The sequence below is a fragment of the Cyprinus carpio genome, chromosome A6 (assembly GCF_018340385.1).
Source record: "Cyprinus carpio isolate SPL01 chromosome A6, ASM1834038v1, whole genome shotgun sequence".
Classification (NCBI taxonomy): domain Eukaryota; kingdom Metazoa; phylum Chordata; class Actinopteri; order Cypriniformes; family Cyprinidae; genus Cyprinus; species Cyprinus carpio.
Window position 1 is genome coordinate 34,130,511 of NC_056577.1, and position 12,670 is coordinate 34,143,180.

At 39.4% G+C, this 12,670-nt stretch overlaps 2 protein-coding genes across 4 annotated transcripts; one reads left to right on the top strand and one right to left on the bottom strand.

Moving 5' to 3' along the window:
• Positions 1 to 458: 458 nt before the first annotated feature.
• On the bottom strand, positions 459 to 4,409 carry LOC109064307 (transmembrane emp24 domain-containing protein 1-like). The gene is made up of 4 exons (XM_019081353.2): positions 4,121 to 4,409; positions 3,209 to 3,306; positions 2,785 to 2,971; positions 459 to 928 (listed from the first exon to the last, which is right to left on the bottom strand). The coding sequence occupies exons 1-4, from the start codon at positions 4,295 to 4,297 to the stop codon at positions 710 to 712; spliced, it is 681 nt and encodes a 226-aa protein (XP_018936898.1). The 5' UTR covers positions 4,298 to 4,409; the 3' UTR covers positions 459 to 709.
• Positions 4,410 to 6,958: 2,549 nt separating this feature from the next.
• On the top strand, positions 6,959 to 11,892 carry LOC109064308 (tumor necrosis factor ligand superfamily member 14-like). Of its 3 annotated transcripts, XR_006160322.1 has the most exons (8): positions 6,959 to 7,362; positions 9,827 to 9,862; positions 9,945 to 9,978; positions 10,063 to 10,128; positions 10,278 to 10,512; positions 10,588 to 10,763; positions 11,113 to 11,158; positions 11,566 to 11,892. XR_006160322.1 is itself a non-coding variant. In XM_042759160.1 (7 exons), exons 1-6 carry the CDS (start codon positions 7,171 to 7,173, stop codon positions 10,745 to 10,747), a joined length of 723 nt encoding a protein of 240 aa, XP_042615094.1. In that variant the 5' UTR covers positions 6,959 to 7,170; the 3' UTR covers positions 10,748 to 10,763; positions 11,113 to 11,892. The 3 variants fall into 3 exon arrangements, 2 of the variants coding, with proteins under 2 accessions (XP_042615094.1, XP_042615093.1); XM_042759160.1 differs by having other exon boundaries at positions 11,113 to 11,892; XM_042759159.1 differs by having other exon boundaries at positions 6,960 to 7,362; positions 10,588 to 10,790; positions 11,113 to 11,892.
• The last annotated feature ends 778 nt before the right edge of the window (positions 11,893 to 12,670 follow it).

A 12,670-nucleotide genomic window follows, 5' to 3' on the forward strand; every position in this document is an offset into this window, starting at 1 on the left:
TGCATATGCATGATTTAATTAATAATTAGCATTTTATTTTAATTTTATATTAATAAATAATAAATTAATCTTTTTACTAACATAATATGATGTATTTCCAAGTGAAACGGGCTGAAAAATGAGACCAGATTATATATTAATCTAATGCAAAAATGTTTCTGTATTAAGATCTCTGTATAAATAAGAGGGTTTAATGTCATCTGATGCAAAAAAAAAAAAAAAAAGTCATTAGTTATTTAAAATTATTCCAATTCCCTAGAGATGGGCAGATGAAGCCTTGAGCCTGCCGGTGACGTCTAGTGCTCAGCTGCAAAAGCCTCAAAGCCAGAGCCTGCCGGTGACGTCTAGTGCTCAGCTGCAGTTATAGCAGCCACTTTCAGTGATTCACACAGCTTCTTGATCCCAGTTTCAACACACAAGTAAAAAAATGTAAATAGTTGAACACCAGAGACACCGTGTACAAACATACACCCCTTTTATTAGATTTAATGTGTATAAAAAGCACACAGCTGTACCGAACATTGCCTTTGTTGACGATAACAGCACATTTCCCCAAAACAGCATCATCTCATGAACGAACGGGACTAAAAAAAAGACAAAACTATGAACATTCAGGCGACAGGAAGACAGGTAAAGTCCTGCATCCTCGCACCAGATGAAGCGCGGTCCTCCCTGCTGGACAGTCTCTGGCTGTGTGTGGTCTGTGTTCTCAGGAGCAGACCCTCCTCCTGTCGTCGAACAGCCGGCGGACGGTGTACACCTGCGTCAGCGCCACGCTCAGCATCACCAGCAGGTTGACACAGGACCAGAAGGAGACCCGCCACAGGTTGTCCTCCAGCAGGTTCCTGTCGCGCGCCTCGAAGGCCCTCAGGACCGTCTGCATCTGACGACTGCGCTCCAGCCGCCGGTGAACCGTCTCCATCGACTCCTGAGGAAACACAGATGCCAGCGCGTTCACCTTCAGAGCCAATACCACACAAAACCATCACGGAAATGACATTTAAATGAGAAATTAGATTCTGCTGAAAGTGTTCTTACTGTTAATTAGAACAACTACTTGCAAACTGTCAAGTTTTTCATAAATTAAAACATGACAATTATAAATTAAAACATTAATATCAGATGAAAAACAAACTTTAGATCTTAAATTTGACATGTATATAATATTTAAACAATGCTAAAAGTTTTATATATATATATATTAAAGTAGAAAATTGAACTAGAGCTGAATTTAAACAAAAATTAAATGTAAAACTTAAACTTGATAATTAGAAATGTTGCCTTGAAAAAAATTAAATGAGTTTAAATATTACAATTAAAACTGAGATGAAAATAAATTAAAGCTAAATAGATAAAATGAGGAAAGCATTAAAAAAAACTAAATTAGAAAGAAAGATGTTCATTGAAATATTTATAAGTAATATAATAGTATATAATGCTAATATAACTGCTGAGAGTAAATTAAGCTTTGTTTAATGTTGTGCATCATGAGATTATTTTAAATTAAACACACTTTTCCATTAATTATTATCTGTATAGATTTTGCTTAAAGTCAATGTTATTAAAACTAACATTATTAAAACTGTTTTGTTAATTGAAATAGAGCTGAAATAAATAGTAGATGGGTAAGTAGTGAGTTAACTACTAAAATTAAATAAAAATTAAAGCTAACAAAATAAAAAATAAAAATCTAATGAAAAAGCACATAAAATGACTAAAATTAAAAATAATAAATAGTAACAAATAATATATTAATAGAAAGATTAATACATACTATTTAGTGTAAACAATGCCAAAATAACACCACTTAAAGCCTTTAAGATGTTTTACATTTTGGCCCCATTTACACTGCATGGTTCAAGTGGCCCAATTCCGATTTTTTCCGCTCATGTGGCACAGATCGGATATGACCGGATACCAATCAAACACGAAAAAATGCCTCATCCATTCAAACATACAAATATGATATTCAGGCCTCATTCATATGTGGTAATAAATCGGATATGAATCGGATACGTGCATTTTCGTGTGCCATGTAAGCAGACAAATCGGATATTCCCCAGTAAATGCGAGTCGTACGTCATTAAAAAAAGTGACGTTAACTCAGGTGGAGACCCCCAACTGAGATCACATGACTTATTATAGTGCAAAAATGCAACACGAAGGATACACACAGTGGAGCAATACGGATGTTTTATGTCTTTTTAAGTCTTTGGGGCGAAGAGACAGTGCAGGCAAAAATGCAGGGTTGTGACAGAAATAAAATCCGTGTTTGAAGACATTTCACGAGATATGGGGAGGTACGGTTTAAGCGCTTTTTTCTCCGCCGTACTAGACCAATGTTTTGCTGATTTTTTTTTTTGTTGACTTTTCAAAATATTGTGGAAAGCAAAACACTGTATAATTATATTTGCATCTGCATCCATTGTATTTCGTGCTGTTTTACTTCCTTTTCCGGGTCAGAACGTCTACGTTTGGTAGTTTCAGCAGTGTATAGTGTAAATGCAAAAATCGGACACGGGTCACTTTTAAAAGATGATGTAAGCAGGTCGTCAAAAAAATCGGATATAGTCAGAAAATCGGATTTGGGTATCAAGACCTGCAGTGTAAATGCAGCCTTTGAGATTATTTTCAATTCAATTATCTAGTTTAGAAAAAAATAAATACACATGTACGTTCTTTAACAAAAATACAAGGGCCCCAAAGACTGAATGTGCAGGTCTGAACAAACCGAGCTGGTTTGTGTTTCTGTGGTAGCTAGACCCCCTCCATACATTCACTCGCCTTTATGTCCTCCAGCTTGTACTCTAATAGGCTCTCTGGCTCTCCAAGCCCCGCCCACTCATCGTCCGCCCCGGCGTCATTGGCTGGGCTTTCCAGGATGACCTCGAAGAAGACCATCTTCTCGGAGAACCTGCTGAAGCTGTTGTCGAAGCAGATCTGATAGTCTCCCGCCTCCGTGGGCTCCACCCTGAAAACAGCAGACCAATCACACACGAGTAACCGCAGACCGCCGGAGCGGCAGCCAATCATTTGATACAGATCTCCAGCACAAACGTGTACCTTCTGAGTGAACAGACCACTTCACTGTCGGCTAAATCGAGTTTTGAACCAGGAGATATAAACTTGGATTTGTGAGAAGAATAGTCGGAGTTGTGCTCTAGCTAATCAGCACAGTAATGTACCGTAGTACAGTGTGAACACTCACATGTGAACGCCGTCGGAGCGACGAAACTCCGAGACCAGGTGGATGCCCTGAGGAGAGACGATGGAGAAATCCACATCCATACCTGCTCCAGCGATCACCTGCACAGACACAGCACCACGTGTAACTCTGCCTGCCCTAGCAACCACACACAACACCCTAGCAACGAGGCGGGAAGTTTTATAAGGCAAGCATCATTCAGTTCAGAACTCGTCTAACAACTGTGAATGTCATCTGAATAAGATGAACGTGTCATCACGGATCTGAGGAGGATACGCCATAAACAAACATCTCACACCCTTCACTGACACAGCTGTGGTAAAATCAGAGTAAACAACGCTCAAACTGCTCCTTGATTACATAAATAACGTTGTTTTTTTGTTTTTTTACAATAACCCCACGTGGAAAAATACTACAGTAACTTACAATAGCCTTAATACTACAGTGTTTTTGAACCATACTTTAGTAAAGTATTTGAATTAATTTGTTGGGGTAATTCTATAGTTGCTGTGTTATTATATATACTATAGTAATATAAACAGATTACTCACAGTTCACTACAGTTAATACTACAGTATTCTGTAGCATTCATTAAAAGTGAAGTAAATACTACACAGTATTATACACTTTACTATAGTATGGCTCAAAGACACTATAGCATTACATTTTGCAATACATCAAATAACTCTGCAATTTTAAAAAGAATTACACAAACATATGAACTTTTAAAATTTAAAAAAAGCGTTACACGAACGTTCGAAATGTTTCAGGAACTAAGCGTTCCGTGAATGATGTTTGAAGACCACACACAGCTGTTCTTGAACGTTCTGATGCCGTTGCTGGAGGAGTGTCCGCTCATAACGTTCTCTGTTCGCCGTGTGTGTTTATATGTGAGAGGTCGGAACGGTCAGTTACCTGGTACTCGATCTCGACGCTGCCGTTCTGAACGGTGCTCTGGTAGAAACACTCTTTGCTGGCAGCTGGCAGCAGGAACGTGAACTCGCTGTCCGTGGGGCTGAACGCGTTCACGGCGCCGAGAAACAGCGCGACGCATCCGAGCAGAGACACGCGTGTCCTCTGCGCGCCATCCATGCTGTAACGCGCAGACAGAGCCTTCTGAACGGCGTTTGTAACTCCGTTAAACGCCTCCGTCCAGCGACGGACGTGTTCCGCTTCCGTAGCTCAACTTTTGCTGCGGCGCTCAGCCAATCAGAGCTCACCGAGTGTCCGCGCAGCAGCCAATCAGCGCGCAGGGACGCGCGTTACACATAAAGCCGTGTCATCGAAACCCGAAATATTCTGAAGCATGAAGCAATTATCCATAAAATACTTTATAGATGAATGGATAAGAAACTTCATGAACGGATATGAGATAACATATATAAATAGATTTAAACCCGGTATAATATAGGCTATAATTACTTGCAAAGAGTAAATGAGTGGAGCATGTTTACGATGGGGTCTTGTTTTGGTCGCGCTGATATGATGTCATGACGCTAGATGGCAGCACAACCGAACCATACTGAGCTTCTTACAGTACTTCTGCCTATGTGTGTGTGTGTGTGTGTGTGTGTGTGTGTGTGTGTGTGTGTGTGTGTGTGTGTGTGTGTGTGTGTGTAAGAAATCTGTGTTCACCAGTAGGGTGAAATTAAATAAATAAATAAATACACTAGTCAACATCTGAAGTGGATCAAAACGTTTCATCAAACCTAACACCAAAATGTGTTCTTGTCTTTTTTAAAAATCCACTTCAGATGCTGACTACTGTAAATAAATTAGTTGCATTATTATTATTATTATTATTATTATTATTATTGCTGCTACTATTATTGGCAGTAGTAGTAATGGTAAGTCAAGCATCATTAATATTGCTCATGCTTGTCTTCATTATACAGTTTTTTTTTCAACTGCTTACACACAAAGTCTTTATTTATCACACAATTTCTGAAAGCTGTCGCTCTTAAACAGCAGAAGCACACACCAAATCTGCAAAACCATATGCTAATTATCTGCCTCTGACTCGGTTTTCATTTTCATAAAACACTTTTTTTCAAAACACAACACAATTCTCTGTGTAACACACAAATCTAATAGGAATTGATATTATGGCAAAGCTTTTGAGATGTGTTTGTGATATTTTGAATGCAGTGCTTAATTTCGCAAGAGATGTGGGCATTTTGCATTTTTTTTGTGTGTGTGTGCAATTCTTAGATTTGTGTGTGAAGTTTTGAAAAAAAAAAGAGGCAAAGTTTTGAAAATGTGTGAAAAAAAACAAAAAAATATTCTACAGCATGCACATAAAAGCTTCAGGTTCAAATGAAATTGCACAGAGAAGAAATGCAGGTGTACAATATAGAGTATAAGCGTAGCTGTGAGGGAGGGGGAAAAAACCCTGAGAAATGTCAGAGTGAAAAGATTGAAACTGAGATGGTGAACTCTGAGCACACACAGCCAGTGAGTGAAAATACTGATTCAAAGCTGACCAGAGATCAGATGCTCGTCCGGTTTCATGAGCGCAGGTGCGAGAGAGTGTGTTCAGAGATGATTCACGGTCAGTGCAGCCGCTCATCATGAGAGACGCCAACTGCTTCCTGTCTCACTGCGTCCTCACATCTGAGCTCTCACTGCACCGGAACTCACAGACCTGTGCGTGTGTGTGTGTGTGTGCACGTGTGTGTGTGTGTGTGTGTTTTATATCTGCATGAATGCACTAGTCTCTAGGTCACCAGATAAGCGAGGGCGCCTGTGGTCACCTCTTTTGTTGTTTGCTTTTTCCGGATTGACTTTATATTTGTGCAGATCTTCATGCATCCTCCGCATGCACACTAACACAAAAGTAGTGTGATTTTAGGACTGCAGCGGAGAAACTTCAAACACACTAATTCAGTATTTCATCACACATTTACAGAAATGAAATTACATAACATCAGTCACTTCCTGTTTCTTACTTTAGTAGCTGTCATTTGATATTATAATTAAATCATTGTTACTTTTAATGTAAAGTAACAGTTACGAAACAATTTTTTATAAGTAGAATAGTTTTACTTTTTATGAAATTAGCACAATATTGTTACTTTAGGTACGTAGAATTGTTACTTTTTATTCAATAATTAGAATTTTTGTCACCTTAAGTAACAATAATTAAAAAGTGACTTTTTATATAATGAGTTGGATATTGTGATGTTTTATGTAACAATAACAAAAATATATACTGTAAGTAGGATATTGTTACTTTTGAAGTAACAACAACAAAAAGTTACTTTTTATGGGATTACCACAAAATTGTTACTTTAACAATTATAAAAAGTTACTTTTTATTTAACAAATTTGATATTGCTACTTTTTAGTAAAAAATAATAAAAGTCACTTTTTTATTGTGCAAGTAGGATATTGTTATTTTTATGAAAAGTTATTTTTCTATTAAATTAACACAATATTGTTACTTTAAACAACTACAAAACAAATTTATTCAACAAGTAGGATTGTTACTTTTTAAGTAACAATAATAAAAAGTTACTTTGTATGTAGTAAGAAAGAGATTGTCATTTTTTGATAACAATAACAGAAAGAACAAAAGAACAAAAGGTTTCAGAAGACAGACGTAAATATGTAGTGACAGATAGATTCTCATCATACAGCTAAAACTTCCTCATTTGAGTTTCTTTTCTCTGTTGAACCCCTCCCTTGTTCTCTCTCTCTCTCTGAGACACACACCCTTCCGCGAGCAGCAGTGGGCGGTCATCTCTCTCTCTCTCTCTCTGTGTGTGTGTGTGTGTCTGGGCTCAGTGAGGCTCAGGGTCAGAGGATGTCAGGTCGCTCTCAGCAGCTCAGGTGATGCTCGTGTGTTTGCTGTGCTGGCGGTGAGGATGGACTCTCACACACTGCAGTGAAGGCTGGAGGACAGACCTTCTGACAGAGAGGTTTCCCGTCTGAAGCTGTGAGGTCAGTCGTACAGGAGCAGCAGCATGGTGGACGCAGCTGAGAGCGTGAATAAAGACATGAAGGTGTTCGTGGTGGACAGCCAGGCGTTCCCGCCTCAGGAGTCTGTCCGGAGGGACGGCCCGCGGCTCTTCATCATCTACCTGCTGCTGGCCGTGGCTCTGCTGGGGGTCTTCATCGAGGCTGGATTTATCTGGCATCTGTACAGCAGGCCCGCGGTGAGTCCTCATGCATGTGTTCCTCATCAGTGTCTACATGCAGTTATTACTCTACTTATGCTCACTTAACACTCTGGAGGCCTTTGGTCATGTTAGAACAACAAAAATCTATGTTTTGAATTTTTTAAATGTTTGCAATTGCTATACACACACACATACACACATACACACACACACACACACACACACACACACAAAGGATGCAAACGTGATTAGAAAAGAGAAAATCATCATTAAAAAAGTCACACCTGTGATCTGAATGGGGAAAATGAACATACAGAGCACTTATGTATTATTAAGTAGCCATGATGAAACAGTCTTTAATTATGCCCAAATATATCCAAATGCAAAACTTCAGTAAAAGTACATCTGAAAATAACTTATACTAAAATCTAAACACAGCCTTACCTGTCTGTACCGCAATTTAGAGGTGAAAATGGTCTAGGACCATGAAATTCCCTCGAAATACAGAATATTAATGAAGCAATGTAATTAAATAAAATACAGCACATTCATTTATATTTAGTCATTTAGGAGACACTTATCCAAAGCGACTTACAAATGGGGACATTAGAAGCAATCAAAACCAACAAAAGGGCAGCAATATGCAAGTGCTGTGACAGTCTCGGTTTGAATATATATATGTGTGTGTGTGTGTGTGTGTGTGTGTGTGTGTGTGTGTGTGTGTGACCCTTAAATAAGGACATGATCACATGGACACGAACTGTCCTTCAGCATCTAGAGTTAAGAGTATTTACACGGGCTCCAGAAGACCACAGAGATCACTGATCACGGGACTCGGACTGAAGATCAAGATGCTCTCTTTAGTTTAGGTCATGTAGCTCCAGAGACACCAAATACTGGCTCATCCACACCCTCAGCTTTCACTTAGATTGCAGTTCTGAGAATATTTCTAATGAAAAACATCTCTTAAATTGGCCAACACACAGTTATTTCACCAGTGCTGCTGACACACCTGCTGTACATCTAAAGGGAAAGCGTGTATAGTCGCTGTAGCTGCTCAACCTCTCTTTTAGTGTTTTTAATATTTTCGGTGATCATGTGGTGTGATAATATATGAGCTCATGAAACTCGCATGTGCAATAATTGCAGACATCACTTCCTCTTACGCTGCAGGGATGTTCCCATCTTTCTCTTTTTGGATGCTGCCACACGTCTCGTAATCTCACTCTGCTTGGACCCCTGATCAGAGGAATCAGCGTCTTTTGTGAAATAAGGCCCTCTGCTGTTCTAGAGTCAGTAATGACTGTCCTGGGGCAGGTCTCAGTTCAGCAGTAGAGCTGAGGTTTTCCATTAGCTGATGGTTTGAACCCTTTGGTAACTAACTAGCCCAGATTGCTAACCACTAGGTTGCACAACCCCCGCAGAATATTGCTCATGGTTTTGGATCACTGTGTAGATTTCCTGTAAACATATATAAGGGTTTGCACACTTACACCCAGGCCAGACACCCAAGCCACTGTGACATTTACAAAACCAAAAAGAAAAAAAAAACATTTTACAGTCATAAACAGCAAAAGGCATTGGAAATACATGATTAAGCTCCATGCACTAAAATCAATTGGTGTTCATTCTGGTAAAGAGCGTAATATCCTCCATCAAAACTAATAACAGTATGTTATGGTCCTACAAATGACAAAAGTGCATGAACTTGAAGACTATGGCTTTCCATACATCCTAACGGATCTTATAAGACGGGAAGGCTTTTTAAAATAAGTCAGTTTTCCAAAAAGAGTCGATTCCGAGGCGTTGGGAATCGAGACTCTATTGCAAAGGTTGGAATCAGTCCCATCAAGAAGCACCCATTAATTCACCTCTTCTTCGCTGAAAGTGATTAGAAGTCTGATTCGTTTCCACCAGAAGGTTATTTCAGATCATTTTAATGAACCAGTTCAAAAAAAAACATTCAGAGGTTATTTTACGGTGGAACTGGCTTATGTTGTTCACAATTTTGAGCGCTGCACATATATTTAATAAAATGCTATTTTATTTATTTTTTTGACATTTCTATGAAAGAAAATGTCACGAGCACAGATCAGTGGCTGAGAGCGCATCTCACTGAAGGTTCCTTCAGTCTAAAAAACAAGAGTCGAAAACAACAGTGAGGAATCGATTCTTGGAATCAAATCCCATTGATTCCAGAACAGCCCTGCTTCTCACTGTAACGTCTACGGCTCTGAGCATGTGACTAAAAGCGTGAATCCTATTGGTTGGCTGGTTTTATTTAGCTGTGCGACTGAAAAGAGATTAGAACACTTAAAAATCAGATGCACTGATGACACACAGATATTTGTTTCAGTCTGAAGCAGACGCAATAAGAGCCATTCGTTTGAATGGCTGTGAACAGGCCTTCATTTACTTTGTATATTCACATCTGAAATGCCAAAACGTAATAGGAAAAATATTTGAAAAACATCAAATATCTTCTCTATTTTTTTTTTAGACAACATCAGATATCCAGAAAGTGGAATATATAAAAGTGAGTATATTTTTTACACAAGTGCGTACATAAACGTGTGTTTGATGATCCTATTAACGCTGCTGTAAATATTTATCCGCAGGGAGAGAAGTCCTCGTTTCCCAGAAGTTCACATGGTTGGTAAACACACACACAGTGAGAGCACTGAAGCGCTCGCTTCACGATGTGTTCGGTGTTCATTCGGCTTGTTTTCTCAACAGATTTTAATGAAGTTTGGCCTGCAAAGCCTCCCAAAGCTGAGATTAAACCGGCAGCATTTCTGCAAAGTATGAAACACCCTTTACACACAATCGAATGTTACTTTTAGTGTATTTATGATTTATTTATTTTTTCTTCATATACATCATACGCTATATTGCTGAAAGTACTGCAGCTGGTTCCTGCATGATGTGTGTGTGTGTGTGTGTGTGTGTAGTCGCTTCGCCCGTGTCCGACGGGAACGGCGTCCTGCACTGGAGAGCCGACAGCTTCCCGGTGTTCATGAGGGGTCTGGAATACAAGGACAACAGCCTGTACGTCCAGCAGGACGGATACTATTACATCTTCTCCAAGATCGCTCACCTGGAGAACTGCAACTTCTTCAAGCACCAGGTCATGCAGAGGACGGAGAGGTACAGCTCCAAGGCCATCGAGCTGATGCAGAGCTCCAGGTACTCCACAGCACACCACACCTCTCTCCAGATCACGGCTGCAGGAGTTCAAGCTCATGAATGTCTTTACTGTAGGTTTATCTGCGTGCCCAATAAATCCCAGTGGAGGGGCAACAGCTACCTGGGAGGCATCTTCCAGCTGTTTAAAGGAGACGGTGTGTTCGTGAAGGTCAATAACAGCTCGCAGGTGCACGGAGAAGTGTACGAGAACTTCTTTGGTGCCTTCATGGTTTAAGTACTGACATACTGCTGTGAGAAAATCACACACACACACACAGGTTCTCATTCCAGTTTTTAAATAATATTTTACATATTTTATGAATCTTTGCAATATAGAATTGTGCTTTAAAAATAAAATATATTTTTGCATGTATTGCTGAAATCTGATCCTCAGATGCCATTTCTCTTTTAATCATGTAATCATGTTTTTATTATTTTTTATTATTATTATTATTTAAGAAAACATGTTTCAGATGATCATAAAAACAAGTTATGTTATCTATCTTTTATCTATTATAAGCTGAATATATATATATATATGATTATAAACCATAGTCGCCTTCTTTGTTCAGGTTTATTTTCTTTGTTTTATTTTCCCAGCTATTGTCATGATGGAGCAAGTTTCAAAGCATCTTTCAGTACTGAGGTATTTTACCACCACAGAGCTCATCAAAGGAATACTTTACCCAAAAATGAAAATTTGCAGGCCATCCAAGATGATGATAAGTTTGTTCATTCATGGCTAGAGATTGCATGACTAAAAAAAGCAGTGATTGGGTGCCGTCAGAATGAGTGTCCAAACAGCTGATAAAAACATCACAATAATCCACAAGTAATCCACAGCACTCCAGTCCATAATAACACTTTCTCTGTGAAAAAGTCCATTTCCTGTTGTCTCTTACATCGAAATTCAGACACATATTTGTTTGGAGTTGTTTTGAACCGTTTTGGCTTGATCCGTGCAGATTTTGCTCCTGATTCAGACCAGACCACTTTTGGCAGAAACGTTATTATGGATTATGACCTCATATTTCATATTTTGATTTGTTTCAGGTTTTGTCTTCTCCAGATGTTAACTGAAGGACTGGAGTGCTGTGGATTACTTGTGATGTTTTTTCTTCAGCTGTTTGGACTCTCATTTTTGACGGCACCCATTCACTTTCGGCAAATAAAATTTTTTGGGTGAACTACTCCTTTAAGTGCGTTCAACGAGGCCGCACACTTGAATCGATCAAGCGTTCAGCTGTGCGTTCACGTGCTGGCGTGGAGTGGGGGTGTGACATTATTTGTTGTTATTTATAAAAGTGCATACTGTGTTTTGATATTGACTGGAATGTGCATTAAATGTGCCTCATAAAAATAAAATATTGCAATGTCAGAGTCTTCTCTTGCGAGTCACAATAGTCTTGCACAACGACGCTTATCTTCCTATCTTCCTTATTTTCTAGCTCTCGATTTCAACCTCAGTGTGCTGAAGGCAGCGCTGCACTTCAAAGCCGCGCAGAGCACGACGGACAGAGAGAGAGATGGAGGGAAGGCAGAGATAAGCAGGGAGATGTGTGGGGACAGGCAGGATGTGGTGGCACGAGGTGGAATAAGAAAGAAAGGGGACAGAGCACAGGAACGAACGGGTTTTTTTGGAGGGGGTAGCGGTTGCATTTTCCTGACTCAGCGCATTTCTGCATTCACAACGGAAGTTTCCAAAAAAACCTGCAGTCGCCCACAAACAAAGAATGGCTGTGTAGTTTCTTTTCGATTTTCTTTCCGCTTTAAAAATCCCTGCTAATGTTTTCTGCTCGCCTTTGTGAGTCAAACTGATATTACTCTGTGACCCACAGGTCAGACTGGGGGTCTTGTTTGGCTGGTTAGTGAGGGTCCATTCGCCCCTGCTGGCAGATGCTGGTATTACAAAGAACAGTGTTTCTCAATTGAATTGGCTAATTTTCCTCTATAAAAAAAAATAATTTCTTGTTCACACCAAATATGAATTTCTTATTCGTTTATGCAAAATGCTTGTGTTTTGGCACCCATGCAAAAGAGTAAGTCCACCTGTCTACAATTTGCACTAAAAAAACTACATGCACATGGATCAAAACTGACAAGTTGATGCACATTGAAACTGTCACAACTTCTAAATCTTCTTTCATCATGTGAGCCA

What these genes read in the sequence shown, in the direction of transcription:
- LOC109064307 (XM_019081353.2), bottom strand. Translation starts at nt 4,297, where the DNA reads ATGGATGGCGCGCAGAGGACACGCGTGTCTCTGCTCGGATGCGTCGCG. An exon ending in GCGTCGAGATCGAGTACCAG is followed by an intron (nt 3,307 to 4,120) that starts GTAACTGACCGT and finishes GTGTCTGTGCAG; the next exon opens with GTGATCGCTGGAGCAGGTAT. An exon ending in CGCTCCGACGGCGTTCACAT is followed by an intron (nt 2,972 to 3,208) that starts GTGAGTGTTCAC and finishes TGCTGTTTTCAG; the next exon opens with GGTGGAGCCCACGGAGGCGG.
- LOC109064308 (XM_042759160.1), top strand. Translation starts at nt 7,171, where the DNA reads ATGGTGGACGCAGCTGAGAGCGTGAATAAAGACATGAAGGTGTTCGTG. An exon ending in GTTTCCCAGAAGTTCACATG is followed by an intron (nt 9,979 to 10,062) that starts GTTGGTAAACAC and finishes TTTTCTCAACAG; the next exon opens with ATTTTAATGAAGTTTGGCCT. An exon ending in ACCGGCAGCATTTCTGCAAA is followed by an intron (nt 10,129 to 10,277) that starts GTATGAAACACC and finishes GTGTGTGTGTAG; the next exon opens with TCGCTTCGCCCGTGTCCGAC.